Genomic DNA, 21,826 nt, shown 5'->3' on the forward strand with positions numbered 1-21,826 from the left:
TCACTGGTGCACAGTCATGTTGGAAGAGGAAGGGGCCAGCTCCAAACTGTTCCCACAAAGTTGGGAGCATGGAATTGTCCAAAATGTCTTGGTATGCTGAAGCATTCAGAGTTCCTTTCACTGGAACTAAGGGGCCAAGCCCAGCTCCTGAAAAACAACCCCACACCATAATCCCCCCTCCACCAAACTTTACACTTGGCACAATGCAGTCAGACAAGTACCGTTCTCCTGGCAACCGCCAAACCCAGACTCGTCCATCCAGATTGCCAGATGGAGAAGCGCGATTCGTCCCTCCAGAGAACGCGTCTCCACTGCTCTAGAGTCCAGTGGTGGCGTGCTTTACACCACTGCATCCGACGCTTTGCATTGCACTTGGTGATGTATGGCTTGGACGCAGCTGCTCGGCCATGGAAACCCATTCCATGAAGCTCTCTGCGCAGTGTTCTTGAGTTAATCTGAAGGCCACATGAAGTTTGGAGGTCTGTAGCGATTGACTCTGCAGAAAGTTGGCGACCTCTTCGCACTATGCGCCTCAGCATCCGCTGACCCCGCTCCATCAGTTTACGTGGCCTACCACTTCGTGGCTGAGTTGCTGTTGTTCCCAAACACTTCCACGTTCTTATAATACAGCTGACAGTTGACTGTGGAATATTTAGGAGCGAGTAAATTTCACGACTGGATTTGTTACACAGGTGGCATCCTATCACAGTTCCACGCTGGAATTCACTGAGCTCCTGAGAGCGACCCATTCTTTCACAAATGTTTGTAAAAACAGTCTGCATGCCTAGGTGCTTGATTTTATACATCTGTGGCCATGGAAGTGATTGGAACACCTGATTCTGATTATTTGGATGGGTGAGCGAATACTTTTGGCGATATAGTGTATGTTTAAAGAATAGACTCTAAGACTGGACATACTGAAATGGTACACTGTTAAAAGTCTCTAAGCCTTGAAATTACATTTAAGTGAAATATTTATATGAAGCTGAATGGGTAAATATTCATAACTGAACACGGAGAAGTTGAAAGTATCAATTAGATAGATATTTGCTTAATGAAATAAACATACAGTTTGAACTTATTTAACCTGTTGCTATAAGTTTTAGGCTAGCAGCGGTATTAATTTGCACAACACATTAAAGCCATTTTTGCATTAAAAAGATTAATTGTTAACAGTGTGCAATGAAACATGTCATGTTGATATTGTGTCCTTTTTTCCTCTTCCCTTTCCTCCTTGACCGCAATCCATTGAACTTAAATTTTTGGCACATTAACGTCTATATATTTTTTTTATTCCTTTTTAAAAATCTGTTGGCATTAAACACACAGAGCAGCAAACCTTTACTCAGGCACTGATACTGAAGGTCATTTAGTGTGTGAGAAATAGTGATAGTTTATGACTGTTATTGGTTTTAGATGAAGCCAGTGCTGTCGTTTAAAGTTCACAGTCAGGTGGCGATATCCTGTTCCAACACTGTGTCCTGTTGATTACAGTTGAAAGTGACAACAAAAAGGAGAGAAAAAGTGCAAAGGCAGCTAAAGGAAAGGGGGATCAAAGTAAAGCCATCAAAGTGGTGAGTCGGCTAAATGAATCTTTGGCTGGCAAAGCAGTGTAATATTATTTTTATGTGTCCTCACCGCTATCAGATATTTAACTAACCCTTCCTTTGCTTTCAACTCAGTTTCTTTCAATCAGTTGCCTAATGATGCTATGTGGTTGGGGGCCAAGCCATTTTTCTCCTCTGTCAGCATGGGCTGATGGACTCAAATAACTTTGCCTCTCTTTCTCTTTGACCAGTCCAGCTTTCTTTCAGATGCCCTTTTCATTTTTTTTGCACTTTCTTTCCATTTCTCATTTCTGTATGTATCTAGAGTTTTCACTATATCCTCTAGTTAATTCTGTAACTAATCCTATGAAGTTGTTAGAGTTCTAATGTAAAATGATGGGAAATGTGCACGTTTTCTTTTTCCTCATGTAGGCACCGGTCTTACCTGCGCACACATTTTTAGTGGATTCACACAAGTTCAAATGTATCCTTCTTTTGCATAAAGCAGGAGAGAATAATGTCTTTTTGTTGCCATTTAAGTACATCATTTGACACCCCCACTCCATCATCCCCAAGCGTATAATTTCTTGATTTTACTGTGAAAATATTGATTTTTTTTTTTTTTTTTTAATGCACAGGCAGGTCGCCACGAAGATTGGTTCTTCTTTCTGTTCCTACATTTCTTTAACAGTTGTTCACAGATATTGTTTATCCACATAATGATGGAGGACACAGCAGTGAGTACACTCTAATGTTTCAATAGCACTTGGTGGTTTGGAAATTAGGAGGCAGCTGGCAGGCTTAGGAAAAATCAAAAATGGCTCTTTATATTTCATCCCTATTTATTTTTTTCCAGCAGTTTTTTTATTGCTAGGTACTAAGATGTTAACCCAAGCACACACGCATGGTTCTGTGCTGCTTAGCTCTGTCTCTTATGGTGCTCATGTCTCCCCACTTAATCCTTGCTGCTGCTGACTGAAACACAGAGCACATTTCAATCCTTTCCACTACCATTCCTTCCAATTACCCAACCACGCCAACCACCTCCACAGAAGGCAACCAATATCTTGGATTCTATTTACAGCATATTCCTTACTAACATTAAATAAGGAATAAACAATAATCAATTTTTATTTTCATTTTCTTTTGTGATATGTAAATTGCAGAAGCTTTTGTAAAGAATACACTAACAGATATAAACACCTATCCTGTCATCAACAGCTTTTTTCTTTCTTTTGACAAAAAGACAAAAAAAAATTAGCTTACCATATTACAGAAAACCAATGTTTTTCCTGTGCTGGAAAATCTGCTGACTGTTACTGACTCCTTTGACTCCATTCCGTAAATGTTAAACACATTTCTCCTGACAGATTAACTTATCAACAGTTCTTTAGGTCTCTCTGTTCATAATCCAATTAAAAAATAAATAAACACACGTCTTAAAATGACAGGATTTTGATGGTAGTGGAAGCATCATACTTTATGGCTACGTTTATGCAGCCGGAACTAGACCTTTTATCAAGGAGGAAGGAATCATGAAAGCTAGAAAATACAGTAGATTTTAGTGCAAAACCTGCGTGTAAGCTAAGGATGAAAAGGAATTTCATTACAGCAATGATCCAAAGCAAATGTCCAATTCAACAAAAGAATGGCTTAACCAAAAGAAGATCAATGTTTTTGAATGACCTAGCTAGAGCCCAGACCTGAATCCAGGTAAAAATCTATGGTGTGACCTGAAGCAGACTGTACACAGAAGATGCCCTTACAACTTGATGGATCTAGAATGTTTTTGCAAGAAAGAATGGGAAAATATTGCTAAGTCAAAATGTTCCAATGCTGATAGAATCCTACCCAAAAAGACTGGATGGTGTTATTAAATACAATATATTAGTTTGGGGGTGTGCAGACTTACGCAACAAGGTTATTGTGAGTTTTTTATTTTTTCATTTGTTCCTAAAAAAGTACTTGAATGATTTATCTATTTTACATCACAAACACCTTTTAACAGGGGTGTGTGGACTTATGTCCATTGTACATAAAATATAAACCTCATGAGGTAAAAGAGGATGAAATACATGCTTCCATGCATGAGAATATTTCTATTAGAAATCAGATGTCATTAGTTTGACAGTCCTGTTGAGCGAAAGCTGAAATATTAATGAATATAATACATTACTGAATTTCCTGTCTAATTGTTCAAAAACATTCAGGTTTTGTAAATGGTATCACACAGCACATGCCCTTCTTTTTAAGCTTAAATTATTTTTTTTGTGATAGAGAAATAGAAACATCAGTGTAGCCATGTTTCCAGGATTGTTAATGTTGCTGTAGGTCAGAGATTCTAAAACATTTTGCAGCCAAGGACCATATAAACTGTGCAATAAATGCCATTGACCTTCTGAACATAATATAACTATTTAAATAAGTTTTATGGACCAGTAAGTGAATACCGGTCTGTGAAAATTCAACATAAGTGACAACAAATTTGAACTTTTGCAGTATCTCACTGATATTCCAGTTTTTTTATCTGAATGCTGAACTGTGTGCAAATATTCCATGACACAGAAATGACCTGAGAGTTGCTCTGAGTACCTACTGACAGGGGATTAATCTTGCTCTTCCTGAGATTTATAGGAGTAATTCCTAGAAGTATGCTTGTGTGATTATGGGTCCTGGTTCTGGTTCTGCTAACCTTACTGCATATGATCATCTCAGATATTGGCTATGGGTTTGAGATATTTTTGGTAGTTATTTTTAACAGCAAAAACAATCTATAGTCCTCCTTTCATATGGAATGTTTGTCAGATAAACTGCGGCAAAACCATTGTAAATCCCACACAATTACATTTATCTTTAAGGAATCCTTCCTCCCCGGTCCTTATTCCCTAGACACATCCTACCACAATCCTGATGGACATTCATAATAGGCACTGGAGGACTGCAATGAATTTCTATCATGTGGTGCTCCTATCAAACCACACATCACGGCCCACTTCCTGGACAATTTACCCTAGTCCTAAGGGACTCTTTATTCCTTTAGTCTTTCGTGGAACATAACACTCAGAGCAAGGGAAATGATTTTCCTCTCTGCAGTAAAATATAAAGTTTTGCTTTGAAATTGTGAATTTCTCTAGCACTTCCCTGGCCTTGTCCAGTGTCACTTGAATCTGGACTCTTTTTTAAGTTGACCTCCTCTTATCCTAGATTGAAAATACCATACACTACTTTTGTACAACACATAGATAGATTGATGAACATGCCTGCCCTGCTTTTATGTGGATGCCTGCAGTGGTGCAGTGGCTGTATTTCAGAAAGCTGACTGAACTCTCACTATGATTAATTATTTAAGATGTACAAAGCCAGCTGAATGAAGCCTGTCAGTCATATATTACCCTCTCAACCTTCAGCTTGCATCACCCTCTTGGGCTGTATTTTCCACTAGCTTATTTCTGCAGTTACAAAATAATAAAAAAAAACATTTTATTAAACCTTTTATATGCCTAGAGTCCTTTGAGATTACCACTTGTCTGGGCAGTATTGGATGTTTTAGAATTGCCAGTTGTTTAAAATTTTTGTCTGTGTTTCCAGAGCAAAGAATACATGCCCAGTTCAGCATGTTTTAGAATAGGGGTTCTCACATTCTCAAGTTTTGCAATTAAGCTGTAAATTACATTTCACAAACCATCTGAATATATACAGTAATATTTTCCCTATGTATTGGAGCCTTTTATTCCTGAATGTTGCACCAATAAAGATGAAAAATATTAGGTCCATGATCATTTTTTTAGGCCTACTTATTTTTAGCTTACTATGGTTTGCATGAAATCCATTTAATTCAAGTGACCACACAAACAGGATAAAAAATAAAAGAAGTCATTAATTATTGTAGTAACTTTGATAACAGTGAGGTGAGATTTCCACCCTCATTGAAACCACTGCTTTAGAAGTCTGGACAATAATATCGTTTTAATTCTGCACCATCAGATAGGCCATTTGTAACTCTTATTTTCACCCTATTTTTGGTTTTATGTATTTGTTATTTGTTCCTGCTCCTCTTAAAAGTGAAAAATAACACAAATGAATTTGAGTAATTAGGGCAAAAATATCATTTCAACATCATTGTCAAGTTTGTATATGTACTATATGTAGTAGTCTGTCTTGCATTGATGTCAGATATTGTATTCTGCTATACTATAAGGTTGCAGTCCAGCAGAGACCATGAGAAAGATTCTAGACATGTACTCACAACAGTTCACAGCTCACTGGGAAGGAGTCATAGGAAGTGAGAAGCCTTGCAGGTAAGAGCTGACCTATGGTAAATATACATGTATTCTTCTTTACCCTTCTGAAACAGCCAGTGTGTTTATAACTAACTCACATCTCTCAGCCCTCAAGATTTGGAGCATCTGCTGACAAACTGCAGTTCTTTTATCTTCTGCGGTGGAGAAAGCTTTCTCACCCGTATCTCTCCTGACAGACTGGCCAACCTCAATCTGAGTGGTATGCCCCCAAAGTACATCCTCCATCTTTCCCCTGTTTCTCCTTCAAAGATCTAGCTAGTTCATCATCTGAAGGCCAAAGTTAAATGGCAACCAGGAGGGTTTATTAAGCGCTTATTTTCTCTTCCTTTATTATCGAAGTATATAGGTGTTAAGCAGACTAAGTGTAAATTAGAGCTGGACCATGCTTATAATTAGCATTCTCTCTGTGATACCTTTATTATTTTTGGATGTGTTGGCAGAGTAGAGAAAGCACTAAGGGGTGGTTTTCTACAGGTGCTTTCTGCACAAGAAGACAGCAAAATTGAACATAATTTAAACATTATAGTATCGTAGCGTATATGATGACTAATATACAGTGTGTGCACAAACACCACAGTTATTTTTGCATCACATAATCTTAGTTCCACTCAAGTGTACTCACTCATACAGAATATATAATCGGAATAATGAGAAGCAATATTTAAAACGCCTCCACCCAGAGGACACCCTTGCAGATTTATACACTCCAGATATTAATCTGAGCTCAGGATTCAAGCAGGGAACTTAAAGGACACTAGTGAATACAATTTGCAGTTATTTTGCACTCGTGATTTTATGAAACTCAGTAAATTTAGTTACTTTCTCCCTGTAAAAGTGCACCCTAGACTGTTCTCTAGTTGTCCATCCGGGATCCATTTGACAATCAGCCTGTACTAATTATTTTTTTCAAGCTTTTAGTTATCAGTTACATTAATATAAGAAAGTTCACTCTCTAAGTCTCTCTATTATATATTAATTAATTGTAAAAACACTTTTTAAAAACGTGTTTGGTTTGTTTCCAAATAAAACTTTATGATCACGTGTGACAGTTAGAGAAAACAATATGATGTATTCTTACACTATGGAGCTGTGAGTCTTGAAAAAGAGTCATTCTTACAACCCAGTGATTGTAATTCTGCAGTTATTTTGCACTCCTGCAAAAAGTGCATTCTATATGTCCATTCGAGATCCATTTGGGATATGTGATTAAACTGTAAAATATCCTAGAGTTTAGATCAGCATTGAGAAGGATATTTGCACTCAGATAACATTATCAGTAATGAATAAAGAGTGACCAGTGGGTGATAAAGTGTAATGATTATGAATGATATGTGTACCCAGCAAGAGGCCAGATTTACAATAGAAAAATAGTAAGTTAAACAACCAGTGACTCTGAATTTTCTGATTTATTTTTTACTACATTACAAGCAGTTAGAAGGACATCTTCTAAAGTACTGATTTTTCATATAATGTTATTTACGTTCATTCACATTATTTTCAGGTGTGCCATGGCTGTTAGGTGACAAACTATAGTAAAAAAAAAGAAAGAAAAAAAAAGACATTTTATCTTTTCAGTCTGGAAAAGGGAGGAGACTTCTACTTTAGATTATACCAGAAAGTCCTTTTACGTTTTGATGTAGATTGTTATTTATGTAGTGTAATTGTACCATTATCTATATTAAAACATAAAAAGACATTCAGTTCTATTACGGTTCTGTTATATTATTATTTCTGGAATAACACCTGACAGACACCTGACTGTTACCATGTGAAGTGCTTTAATGTATTAATGAACGACATTGCTCACATTTTAATGTTTTATAGTTAAGATTTAATGTTGTGGAACATCCACGATAATCAGTCATTTCCTCTCCAACATCTCCACACAATCTCTCTCTAACTCTCTCTCTCTCTGTCTATCCAAACGTCTCTGCTGCTTTTCATTTTACTGCAAAAAACAGAAAGTGTAAGTGTGTCTCTGCTGGAGACTTTCTTAAAGTGGGAAACTTTTCAAAGCGTCATGACTTGTATAAAGTCATGATGCTTGTCTGCTGGTGTAGTTTCCATAACTGCTAAATAAATGAACCCTCTCAAAAACATCACCCCATTTTTTTAACATACATATATATTTGTTTATTCATTTTCTTAGATGATGTGGAGCATCCACCATACAAGTCCCTGTGTAAGAGCTGTCAATTTTTGAAACAATAACTTTTTAGAACAAGCCCTTATACAAAAATAATGCACACATTTTGACCCATCGGATTCAACCACACTTTGGTGTATATAACTTTTTTTTTTTGTTTTATGATATATTTTATATTTTTCCAGTGATGAAAAGAATTCTTCTTCTTCTTCTTCTTCTTCTTCTTCTTCTTTTTTGCTACTCAATTTATATCTCTCTTTTCAGAATGTCAGTTGGCTGTCCTCCTTGGCCTGTCTCATAACAGCTATAGCATGTGGCATCATTCTCAACAGGATATTCAAAAGAGGTGAGAATACACACGTGGTGCCATCTGGTTAATATTTCAGGACATTGCTGTTGTGGGAGTAGTGACCTGATTGTCTCATGATGGCTTATAAAAGAAATGGTTGCCCTCACTATAAGTTGGGTATAATGTTTACAATATCTGGGGCAGCTTAGAAATTCCCTTCAAACGGTGACATTTAAAACTCTAGTCATCCTTAGTAAAAGACTGGTAAGGGTCACAGTGCTTTAACTGAGGTGGAAGTACTGACAAAGCTCAAATTCACAGACCATATTGATACTGCTGTAAACAAAACAAGTATCTCCAGTTTAGGCCATGGCCACTTCAGGTTTCAGTCTGAATACTGATATGAATATGAACATTTGCAGCACTACAGATACAGGTAGTGACACTGTGTCACACCCCTACTACATTATCTGAAAGCAACTACTATATGTATTTACATTTGAATAAATAAATAAATGTAATAAAATAAATAGTAATTTATTAAATGAATAATACATTTTAATAAATAAATTAGAAAAATAGTAAAGCCTATTGCCATGTTTGCCACTGCTTTTGTTAAACTGTTTTTTTACCCAGCATATTCATGTGAAAAACCTAGAAAAGATTAAATATTAAATAAAAATATTCCAATATTTTCTGATTTTGGAGAATGAAATATATTTGATATTTTTTAAAAGTATCTCTTTCTTTTTATATAAAAATCAGGTCAAAATCTGTTTATTTTTTTAATCATTTTTGGTGTTTGAAAGAATTCATCAAACTATCTAACAGGTTTTCTACACCACCTCAGACATGAAGAAAGTTTCACTCATCACAAGATCTGATGTCTCTTCTGCTGTCTTTCTTTGTGTACTGTAGAAAGGCCTACGTTGCTCTGGAGAGTCCTTTAGAGTGTGTTTATCTGCTCACCCTCAGTGGAGTTCACTCCATAATGCTCAATCAGTGGTCCAGCAGCACCAGGAGTAATGCACACCATTTGGAAGCCATCATGGAAAGTAAGGTCCCCAGCAAACACTTGCACCCCAACACATGCAAATTCACACACAGATCCAAATGTGTATTGTGATCAACAAGTGCGTATCTGTTGCTGTGCTTTAGATCTTCTGAAAACAGGACTAACATCCGGTCAAGCTGTCCATACTCTGCGTGTGATGGCATCTTTTGCCCAGAGAGGTAAGGAGAATGTGTACAGTGAGGGAAAAAATTATTTGATCCCCTGCTGATTTTGTATGTTTGCCTACTGACAAAGAAATGATCAGTCTGTAATTTTAATGGTAGGTGTATTTGAACAGTGAGAGGCAGAATAACAACAAAAAATCCAGAAAAATGCATTTCAGAAAAGTTCTACATTGATTTGCATTTTAATGAGTGAAATAAGTATTTGATCCCCTATCAGTCAGAAAGATTTCTGGCTCCCAGGTGTCTTTTATACAGGTAAGGAGCTGAGATTACAGTAGGAGCACTCTCGGGGAGTGCTCTTAATCTCAGCTCATTAACTGTATGAAAGACACCTGTCCACAGAAGGAAGCAATCAATCAGATTCCAAACTCTCCATCATGGCCAAGACCAAAGAGCTGCCCATGGATGTCAGGGACAAGATTGTAGATCTACACAAGGCTGGAATGAGATACAAGACCATCGCCAAGCAGCTTGGTGAGAAGGTGACAACAGTTGGTGCGATTATTCCCAAATGGAAGAAACACAAAAGGACTGTCAATCTTCCTCGGTCTGGGGCTCCATGCAAGATCTCACCTCATGGAGTTTCAATGATCATGAGAACGGCGAGGAATCAGCCCAGAATTACACTGGAGGATTTTGTCAATGATCTCAAGGCAGCTGGGACCATAGTCACCAAGAAAACAATTGGTAACACACTACACCGTGAAAGACTGAAATCCAGTAGCGCCCGCAAGGTCCCCCTGCTAAAGAAAGCACATGCACAGGCTCATCTGAAGTTTGCCAGTGAACATCTGAGTGATTCAGAGGAGAACTGGGTGAAAGTGTTGTGGTCAAATGAGACCAAAATCCAGCTCTTTGGCATCAACTCAACTCGCCATGTTTGGAGGAGGAGGAATGCTGCCTATGACCCCAAGTACACCATCCCCAGGTGACAGGACAACTGCACCGCATCAAAGGGATGATGGACGGGGCCATGTACCGTTAAATCTTGGATGAAAACCTCCTTCCCTCAGCCAGGGCATTGAAAATGGGTCGTGGATGGATATTCCAGCCTGACCCAAAATGACCCAAAACACACGGCCAAGGCAACAAAGGAGTGGTTCAAAAAGAAGCACATTAAGGTCCTGTAGTGGCCTAGCCAGTCTCCAGACCTTAATCCCATAGAAAATCTATGGAGGGAGCTGAAGGGTCAGCCACAAATCCTTAATGACTTGGAGAGGATCTGCAAAGAGGAGTGGGCCCAAATTCCTTGAGATGTGAGATGTGTGCAAACCTGGTGGCCAACTACAAGAAATGTCTGACGTCTGTGATTGCCAACAAGGGTTTGCCACCAAGTACTAAGTCATGTTTTGCAAAGGGGTCAAATACTTATTTCACTCAATAAAATGCAAATCAATGTATAACTTTTTTGAAATGCATTTTTCTGGATTTTTTTTGTTGTTATTCTGTCTCTCGCTGTTCAGATAAACCTACCATACCTACCAAAATTACAGACTGACCATTTCTTTGTCAGTGGGCAAACGTACAAAATCAGCAGGGGATCATATAATTTTTTCCCTCACTGTATGTTTGAGAGTAGATAGTTGTGTTAATAGTTTTAGATATGTTACATGTATATAGCTCACATATTGTAATAGCTGGCTTAAATTATTGCTATAAATAATTTCATTCAATTCTATTGTCACCATCTTCCGTAGAGTCTGAATATTCTCTGAATGAGGATGCTGTACGAGACTGGAGTTCACCCTCTGCTTTCAACTTCATCATCTATGGATTACCTAATTTAATTGTTACATGAACACATGGGACATTCTCACAGAAACATGCTACAACAAAGATTGTTGAAATTAATTTACTGTTCCAGCCTCAAATATCAACATCAAATCAAATACCTACTAAAATATCCTTGATTGTTTAGGTTTTTCTAGCATAATCTATCTGTTTTATAGCACTTAATAAAAATACATTTAAAACAGGCTTTCCCAGTGTTCCACACAACACACAATAAATAAATGAAAACATTTAAGTGACCTAGGAAATGGTCAGGCTAATTGTTAGGAAGACAAATTGTTCAATAATATACAATTTAAGTAAGTTTACATCTGGATTTACCACATATTTTAAAGAGATGGGTTTGTTGTGTTCTGGAAGCACTTGGGTTATAGTAGCCATCTCTTAACAACACCTTTCTTTAAGAGATTTAGTGCAAATGATGAAGAAAAATGTCACTTTCCATCACAGTAATGACCAAAACATGAATTCAAGTCAGCAAAGGAAAGGCTGCAGAATAAGATCTTGGAATGGTCCAGTCAAAGCCCAGATCTAAATTCCATCGAAAACCTGTAAACAGAAAACTTTGTACTTTAATAGAACTGGAGCATTTTGCAAAGAAGAGTGGAATAAAATGGCCAAATGAAGATGTGAAAAGTTGGTAGGCTCTAACCCCAAAAGACTGAGAGCTTTAAAACAAGTAAAAGCTGCTTTAAAGTAGTTAATGGGTAAACAGGTATGTAACCAGTCTGTTGTTGTTTTTTCTTTTTTTTCCCCCTGACTTTTATTGGTTGTTAAATCACATTAAAAGTCAAAAATAATCTTCCATAATTTGCATGGTTTAATTATTTACTTCACAAAAAACTGCTCTTTCAACAGAGTGTGTAGACTTGTTATATCCACTGTTTTTGGTTGCACAAAAAAACCCCAGAATGTTTGTTTATATTAACAACTGCTAATCTCTTTTAATCACGTTTGGTTTGTTTTATGCTTGCTTCTAATCTTGTATTTATTCGGTCCATGCATTGTCTCTGTAACACTCTTTAAGTACACAGAGACCAGCAGGAGAGGCGCTTTTCACAAAAACAAATTTAGAAGTTAAGAGCCATCTCTTGCAAAAGGGAAGTGAGCAAGCACAGAGTACAGCACTGTGAGTCATGAATTATTGTGAAATGAGGAAAGAGAGCTCTGCATCAATAGAAAGTGTGGGAAGGTAGATCAACACATTTGTTAATATGCAGTATAGTGTAACATGTAAATAAATTGTTCCATGTGTTCTAATTTTGAAAGATGTGCGGTTATATGCCTGAAATTGAGCCTGGTTAGGGTTGTTATTAATGCTAATTCAGGGGAATGTGTTTATCAGAATATACAGTGCAACAAGATTACCCATAATCCCATAATCCGTTGTTTTCAGTAAATTCAACTCCCTTTTTAATTAAAGTGTCCTTAATTAGGACACACATTTCCCTTCACTAAATCCTCCGGCTTTTGGAGGGGTGGATAATATTCCCTATTAGTAGGGCATCAGGCTCTGGTTTTTAAAGATGCGTGGAATTTGTTAATATTTCAAGAAAAGGCTTATTGCTTTAAGCAGTGCCAGTTCGAATTATGAAAAAAGTTTGATATGCTTTTAAGGTTGTTCCAGAAAGTGCAGTCATGTAAAAAGCAGGAGAAAGAAGAAGGAGACTTTCAACAATAATGAGGGTAACCTTTACTTCACCTTTCCTGACTCTTCCCACTTCACTGATCTTTAGTTCTGCATTGGATTTGGCCTCCTAGGTGTGAAAAATTGGTCCCTAACCACTTTAAATACGTGTTTTATGGTGTTTAATATTTATGTAAACGTTGCTTTTAGTATGTATGTGTGTGAGATATTTGAATATTTTAAACTGCTGTTAAAAATCCTGACCTGGACCTTAAGAACCAGTTTTTTTTTGTCTGTATTGCTTTAGAAAAGCGCGAGCTACAGGCTCTACAGCAGCTTGTCTGTCAACTGATCGAGGAGAAGGATACAAAAAAGAGAAAGGCACACAAGACAATTAATAAACAGAGGTTAGCCACCTCCATTAGCCATCTCACCTTTGCACCAAGTTTTAATGATTTTGTGTGTAACCTCAACTTTCAGAACAAAGCAAGGACAGTACAGCTCTGAAAGCTTATTGTAAGCTTTGCCCTCAAGCTTATACAAAAAGACCTCCAGCTCAGGTGTACTTGCTGAGAAAATACTATTTCATACAAAGCAATTGGATGTGGGTTGGTTGGTGATGCACACATGAGATGTGACGCACACTATATGTCAGCCTTGGTCACTTTTAAAGCTTGAGTAGTATAGATAAATTCTTGTATCTCCAAATTAGTATATGTATGTGTATATTTCTGAAATATTTGTATCTATATACAAATTTAAACCTTAAGTAAAAGTGACTTTTATTCTGTTTAAATAGTACAATTCACTTCCTATTTATATCTGTTTAAAACACATTATCACTTCAATTTGAATTATATGCAAACAGAATATGTAAACAGTTACACCCCAAATCAGTTTCACAAAATCCTCCAAATCAGCTTCACAAAATCCTTCAGTTGTGATCAGCAGTAATCCCCACAGCTCATTTTTTCTCATCCTTCATTTATTCATTCATCATTTATTCATCAACAGTTTATGATGTTCAGGATCCAGAGCATATCCTGGGGAATGCCACAGTTAATAATCAGGATTAAACATCGTAATTGTACAAGTATCTGTGTAGATGGTCCAAAGCATATATACCAATCATAATCATAATAAATGTAGAAAAAATTGTGATGCTTCCAGTGTTTTTTTCTGTTTCCTGTATACAGCTAGCAGATATTTTTTCTCTGGATGGATGGAGAGATGGGGCCTTGCGGGGGTCAGGTGTGTGCTGGGACAGGAAAGGCTTTTAAACCAGTCCATTAATCATCTGTATCATAACAGTTAGATTGTGGATGAAATCAATGCTCAAGAAAAACAGACCATTGGTGGATTACAGAGACAGGTTTGTGGTCATTGTTAGACATTTAAGGTCACTGGGATGTGTATGTACGTACAGACCCTGCATATGTGTGTAATATCTATGAATAGTGGGGTACTAATAGCATTTCAAAACAAGGTTGTAGTGTAAGATTTAGAGTTTAGTGTACTGCATTATGATAATGAGGAAAAATAGAAATACAAAATAAAAAGCACATGAAATTAGCTTAATCTTAAACAGGATTGTTGGAATAAGTGCTGACCCTGTGGCGAAATATCTGTACATTTACTAGACACCCTTATCCAGAGCAGCTTCTCATTTTTTATACAACTGAGCAATTGACAGTTAAGGGCCTTGCTCAGGGGCCCAGCAGTGGCAGCTTGGTGGACCTGGGACTTAAACTTACAACCTTTAGAGCAGTAGTCCAACATCTTAACCACTAAGCTACATAGCCTTATTGCAGCTGCAAGAGAAGAGAGCCTATGCTCTACAACCATCACACCACATTTTTAAGCAATCCCTCCATTCTGCTCAGCATCTGATCATTAGTTATTCGTCATTTCTGCTGTCACAGCTGACAAGAATGACATTTGAAAAAGTTAGAAATTGGCTGAGAGACATTTCAGGATTGAATTTTTCATAATAAGGAACTTTTTACTCACTCACATATTTGAATTTTGTTAATTTAAAAAATATTGCAAAATGATTTAGAAGAACAAACACTATATATAGTCTTGATTAGTAAAACACATTTTGCTGAGCTTGCTTTATATTTAATAGCACAATAATGCTTTTGGTTTTAAACAACCGTACAATTGTCAAGTTCTACTGTACTTTGTTCTTATTTTTATCTTGTAAGCAAACCTTGGATTGCTCCGGACTTGTTGCTTAGTACATTATAAGAAATTGTAGATATACACTATATTGCCAAAAGTATTTGCTCACCTGCCTTGACTCGCATATGAACTTAAGTGACATCCCATTCCTAATCCATAGGGTTCAATATGACGTCGGTCCACCCTTTGCAGCTATAACAGCTTCAACTCTTCTGGGAAGGCTGTCCACAAGGTTTAGGAGTGTGTTTATGGGAATTTTTGACCATTCTTCCAGAAGCGCATTTGTGAGGTCACACACTGATGTTGGACAAGAAGGCCTGGCTCTCAGTCTCCGCTCTAATTCATCCCAAAGGTGTTCTATCAGGTTGAGGTCAGGACTCTGTGCAGGCCAGTCAAGTTCATCCACACCAGACTCTGTCATCCATGTCTTTATGGACCTTGCTTTGTGCACTGGTGCACAGTCATGTTGGAAGAGGAAGGGGACAGCTCCAAACTGTTCCCACAAAGTTGGGAGCATGGAATTGTCCAAAATGTCTTGGTATGCTGAAGCATTCAGAGTTCCTTTCACTGGAACTAAGGGGCCAAGCCCAGCTCCTGAAAAACAACCCCACACCATAATCCCCCCTCCACCAAACTTTACACTTGGCACAATGCAGTCAGACAAGTACCGTTCTCCTGGCAACCGCCAAACCCAGACTCGTCCATCAGATTGCCAGATGGAGAAGCGCGATTCGTCACTCCAGAGAACGCGTCTCCACTGCTCTAGAGTCCAGTGGCGGCGTGCTTTACACCACTGCATCCGACGCTTTGCATTGCACTTGGTGATGTATGGCTTGGACGCAGCTGCTCGGCCATGGAAACCCATTCCATGAAGCTCTCTGCGCACTGTTCTTGAGCTAATCTGAAGGCCACATGAAGTTTGGAGGTCGGTAGCGATTGACTTTGCAGAAAGTTGGCGACCTCTTCACACTATGCGCCTCAGCATCCGCTGACCCCGCTCCGTCAGTTTACGTGGCCTACCACTTCGTGGCTGAGTTGCTGTCGTTCCCAAACACTTCCACGTTCTTATAATACAGCTGACAGTTGACTGTGGAATATTTAGGAGTGAGGAAATTTCACGACTGGATTTGTTGCACAGGTGGCATCCTATCACAGTTCCACGCTGGAATTCACTGAGCTCCTGAGAGCGACCCATTCTTTCACAAATGTTTGTAAAAACAGTCTGCATGCCTAGGTGCTTGATTTTATACACCTGTGGCCATGGAAGTGATTGGAACACCTGATTCTGATTATTTGGATGGGTGAGTGAATACTTTTGGCAATATAGTGTATGTTGTTTCGTATGCATTTAATGTCTGGTGTATTTGTTGCATTCTTGGTGTGATGATGCATTCTTGGTCTTGTGCTGTAGTTTGAACAGATGCCCATTAAACCCCTCAAATTCAAAAGTTTCAGCTTTTCTTTAGAAAACATTTCAAATAGGCCATTTTAAAATAAAAACAAAAAGCATGGGCCTGCTCAGTCAGCCACTTTCACTCAGTATTCACTGATTAAATCAAGGGGTACATCCAAGACCCTCTACGTAACCCTTACATGAACGTCTACTTCACAACACCAATAACTACTGTTTGAGTCAATTTATTATTAGGAGCACATAAAGTATTGTGTTTTATTTCCAACTTAATAAGCAAATGTGCTATGCATGGTCTAATGGTTAATAATCATCAATGGTCTGGAAGATTTTTCTACAAAAGTTTTTAAAAACTAAATTACAGGACTATTTAACATGATTCATTGAGAAATATCTCCCAGCAGCTATGTTATGAGGAGCACCTACGTAGAGTGAGGACTTTGTTAGAAACACCTGTACACCTACTCATTCATTCATTTATCTAATTAGCCATCTTGTAGCAGTAGTGCAATGTCCACATCAACCATGGGAGCTTTGGGTAATGTTCACATCATAAGAATGGTTAAAAAGGTGATCTCTGTGATGTTGCATGTTTCATGGTTGATGCCTGACATACTGCTTTGGGTATTTTTCTTAACTGCTTTTCAAACACAACAGTCACTGGGGGCTCTGTATGGTGCCTTTTAAGAAAACAGCCTGGTCTGATGAATCTTGATTTCTGCTAAGGAACACAGATGGTAGGATCAGAAGTTGTCACCAACAGCATGACTCCATGGAACTTATTTGCCTGTAATGGTGTGGTTTTTGGCACACTTCTGGGTCTGTTAATACCCATCATTGCTTGAATACCAGAGCCTATTTAAGTATGCTTGCTGACTGTCTGCCTCCCTTCATGACCACAATTTAGCCGTGTTCAAATGGCAACTTCCAGAATGATAATGCACCTTGTCACAAAGCACCAGTTCACTGTTCTTCAGTGGCCTTCCCAGTCACTGGAAGTGAATCCTATAGAACGCCTTTGGGATGTGGTAGAACAGGAGGCTTGCAGCATGAAAGTGCAACATGGACCAGAATTTGAAAGAAATGTTTCCAACAATTGAGGCTGTTTTCAGAGCAAAGTGAGGTCAAGCTTAATATAGTGTTTATTCACTGTTCTAAAGTGCTCAGTAGGTGTATATATGCACCTATAACACTGGAAAATAAAACAAAGTGATGTGTTTCCACTGTTCAGTTATTCAATATTGGTTAGCCTCTGTCTGATTGGCAGCTACTGAAATACTAGCAGCAACCTTGCCAAATTGCTTTCTGATGTTTGATGTGAACAGCGTTTTTCATGCAGCTTATACATGCTACTAGTTATAAATTTAAGTGAGTACGTTTGTAGCTGCATTAGTATTTTCATTGAGTCAGACGGATTTGAATATGGTAAACAAGGTTTGAACATTATTTGAATTGAGGAAGAAAAAAATATGTCATGATATTTGGCTTTTCAGGAAACAAGAGATTGTTGTTTTTGATAGATCTGTCTTTAGAATCTAACCTTTTTTCAAATGTGGACAAGATTATAAATGAATTTAATGGCAATATTATACAATACGCTTATATGCACTATCCAGTAAATTACAATTATTAACCTTTTTAACCCTCTAAAATTGTAGTAAAAAATAATCCATTGTTCATTTTATTTTTCATGTCACAGTTAAATGTCAAATTAACGTGATATTTGCTCTGAGGAGATGAAGGAGATACACAGGAAGATTGGTAAAGAACAAAAAGCTTCAGCTTTTGAAGCAGATCCAACCAAGAAAATACAACATCTTACAGCTCGACTTGCACAGGTGCTGCAGTTACACTTGCTGTTACCCTTTTCCATAGACTTTTATTTACATTGATTTCTCCCTTTTTGCATTTAAAAGGATTTTATGACTGTCTATGTTTTTTTCTCTCTGATTTTTCTTACAGCTTTTCCTCTAAATTCTTAATAAATATCTCATTAGTGAGTTGTTAGTGAGTTGGGAGAGTGCAGGGTCAGCCATGAAATGGCCCTTGAGCAGAGATGGACAAGAGCCTTGCTCAAGAACCCAACAGTGGCAACTCAGGCATAAAATGATGACCTTCTTATTAATACCCCAGAACCTCTGTCTAAGAGCTGCTCTTTCTAAATCATGGTTTATTTCACATGCATACAGTGCCACTGCAAATTACTTTTGGGTAAATGCATGCACAGAGAAATAAATAGATCAGAATTATATTATACAGATGCAAATTCTAATTTCCCTTCTCATGATGTGGCACATATTTACAGTTTTGCTTCTGTGGACCAACCAGAGCTTGCAGAACAGTGTGTAGTATCCAGAACCTTCACATTCTCCAGGAAATATCAGGTAGAAATCAGTAAACAGTGTGATATACTCGGTAATAGAAAAAGAGAAACCTGATCTGCTGAGAGCTATTTCACTTTCTGTGATTTTCTGTGCCTGCCTTTCCAAGCTGTGTAAAGAACATGACGATATTGGAGCTGGAGAGGAACATGATCCTTCACTCTATCAAGAGACCCAGTAGGTGCAAACTGAACACCAGAATGGAACTTGTCCTTGGGTCTGCACTTGTTTGGGAAGTGAAGTAATCTGCCCATATATGTTAGCTAATAAACAACACACCATTAGTGCCAGGGGAATGTTATGGGACACAGAAAAGGTGAGGTGTCCTGTTGTGCAAAAAAAAAGTGATGTGTCATATGTTCTTTGCATGCATTTGTGATTACGTAAGATGAACACAAATGTACCAGGGTTCAATAGATTCAAGTGAGTCTGAAGGAGACCTATAAAGAGACCAAAGCTGTAGGGATGCTAGAAACAATCACACTTAGATTTAGAGTACAGCAAATGTGCCTAGATCTTACTTCAATCAACATCAGAAAACTCAGCATGGGGTCACAGTCTTTTGCATGCATGCAAGCACACATATACACACACAAACTCATTCTCATGCTCCTATACACCCAGGATCAATTTAGCATTGCTAATCCCCCTATTACCATGTTTTTGGGAGGTGGGAGGAAACCAGAGAATTTGGATGAAACCCCTGTGGACACAGGAAGAGCTCTAGGGCCCCCAATTCAGCCCTGATCACAGATAACCTCTTCTGTGATGAGGCAGCAAGGCACTTTCATACCTATAACCATCAGAGCATTAGTTTAAAGTAGATTTTTTAAGCCTTGTCAATCATCATATTATTATACCACTACATTTTTGGCTTTGTGAAGTGTAGATTTGTTCAATTGCAGTTTATTTTGTGAGTTGGATAGAATGTTTATTTTCATTTTAAATCCTCTGGTCCTGTAGGAGAATATTAAGAGAAAATAACTGTTGAAGCAAGCCAGGAAAAATATTGAATTCAAGTATTAAATGGAAAACTAATTATTTTCCCATGTGATGCACTTTTTATTCCTTTCTTTCTTATACATAATTGTTGACATAGGTACCAATTTGCCAGCCAGCTGCTGAGAAATAAAGAAGCGCAGTAGAAAAGTCAGGTAAAGGTTTGTGTTTGGGGTCTGTGTGTGTGTGTGTGTGTGTACTTCAGAGAGGATGCTAAGGCATGGATGCACCATGTGTCTGAGCAGATGTGCTCAGAGGGAGACAATCATGCAGTGAATGTGCAGGATCTCATGTGAGCCATGTGGAGAAAACAGAGCATTTTGTACAAGAAAAAAAACCAGCCCAAAATTAAACAACCTGATCTGTATTACCACCAAGAGGAGAGATAATCATACACATGTATATTCACATAATAATACATATTCTTATGCTCACTGGTGCTGATAGTTATGTAATGCATTTAGACTTTATTTACTTTTTATATGACAACAAAAACACCATGGAAGCCTGAGGGATTTGAAGGTGGAGAGGGAAGAGAAGGATTTTAAAAAATTCTTTTCCCAGTATAATCTTGCACAGTGTGCAGTTGACTGTAGAATTAAACAACTTTGTCTGTACTGATTTTCCACCGCTCTGACTGGTCAACAGCTCCCTATACTGTGACTAGTAAACATATGAGCCTAGTAGACTTCATCGAGGCATTTCTGTCTAGCTCATTATGTAGAAACCTTGTCTCTATGGATCTCTCCTTGACACACAGGTATGAAAAGAACAAAAAAGAGAAGAGGATACAGAGTGAGGTGAATCACCTGTTTTTATTATTATTATTATTATTATTATTATTATTATTATTATGGGTCTACATATAGAAAGCAAAAGAAAGAGAGACAGTTTTCATTTTGCTTTGGTTACTTAGGTAATCCAGGTATCTGAACTATCCAAGTTGTAAAATTGGTTTCTGTTTATTATTGCAAGGTAGGGAAAAGGAGTCAAAAGCACAAGGTGGAGAGGAAGGCTGTCAAACCAGCAGAGTGGTGGAACTACCTCACAGTGTATTATGCAAATCAGGTTCATACACCTGCAACCATACAACTGTGTGATTACACACACACACACACACACACACACAGATGCTGTAAAAATATTCATGCATATGTTACGTAGATGAAAGATGAAACATTTTCTTTTTTTCTTTCTCTCAACTGTGCATGCATCAAGCTTAACCTAATGTAGTCTGTAAAATGACTCCACGTTCAATTTATCTGACTGTTTGATTAACTTGTAAGTCCCTCCATGTGTCTGTTCTGATAATTTAAGCTTTTAGCTGTGGCGGGAGACAATGGAACATTGGACATTAATTGTACTTTTTCCCCAAAATGTTCTTGCCCAATGATAAGGTTTTAACATATTCACAGCTATAATTACTGCTGTTTGTCTTTTTAGGGCAAATTTGTCCTTATATGCCTCTTTTCTATCTGGCTTTGTGACACATAAAACCACATTTGAATAGCTAGTATTTCCTTGAATGTATTAATTTAGGCATTTATAGCTCCAGTGAATACACAGTCACTATTTTATTGTGAGGTGCATTATGTTACATATTCACTGCCTGGCCAAAAAAGTTGTCACCACATGGATCTAGATAAGCAAATAGGTAAGAGCCTTCCACTGGATAATTACTGCAGTAATTAATATGATTCAGTTGGAAACAAGTTATTAGCTTCTTATTTTTTTTTTTTAAACAACCATGCCTGAAGACAGATATCTTATGGTTGTGGAAAAGATGTTGCTCTGTTTTAGAAGGGTCAAATTATTAGCCAGCATCAAGCAAAGAAAACAGCCAAGTAGAACTGACCAATTTTTATTAAAAACCTGGAAGAATAGTGGTGAACCATCACCTTTGAGGAAGGA

General features: G+C 37.7%; 1 protein-coding gene across 4 annotated transcripts in view; it reads left to right on the forward strand.

Moving 5' to 3' along the window:
- LOC131351237 (cilia- and flagella-associated protein 46) overlaps nucleotides 1-14,142 on the forward strand; it is a 60,180-nt gene extending 46,038 nt beyond the window's left edge. For 2 of the 4 annotated variants that reach the window (XM_058386561.1, XM_058386562.1), the window contains exons 51-59: nucleotides 1,495-1,574; nucleotides 1,980-2,031; nucleotides 2,249-2,284; nucleotides 5,746-5,845; nucleotides 5,935-6,047; nucleotides 8,259-8,340; nucleotides 9,202-9,338; nucleotides 9,442-9,516; nucleotides 11,220-14,142. In XM_058386561.1, the coding sequence (XP_058242544.1) occupies nucleotides 1,495-1,574; nucleotides 1,980-2,031; nucleotides 2,249-2,284; nucleotides 5,746-5,845; nucleotides 5,935-6,047; nucleotides 8,259-8,340; nucleotides 9,202-9,338; nucleotides 9,442-9,516; nucleotides 11,220-11,320 (776 nt within the window). In that variant the 3' untranslated portion in view covers nucleotides 11,321-14,142. Of the gene's footprint in view, nucleotides 1-1,494; nucleotides 1,575-1,979; nucleotides 2,032-2,185; nucleotides 2,285-5,745; nucleotides 5,846-5,934; nucleotides 6,048-8,258; nucleotides 8,341-9,201; nucleotides 9,339-9,441; nucleotides 9,517-11,219 lie in introns of those variants that run through there. The other 2 variants (XM_058386563.1, XR_009204353.1) reach the window with 2 other exon arrangements.
- The last annotated feature ends 7,684 nt before the right edge of the window (nucleotides 14,143-21,826 follow it).

Source organism: Hemibagrus wyckioides, linkage group LG03 (assembly GCF_019097595.1).
Source record: "Hemibagrus wyckioides isolate EC202008001 linkage group LG03, SWU_Hwy_1.0, whole genome shotgun sequence".
Lineage (NCBI taxonomy): Eukaryota > Metazoa > Chordata > Actinopteri > Siluriformes > Bagridae > Hemibagrus > Hemibagrus wyckioides.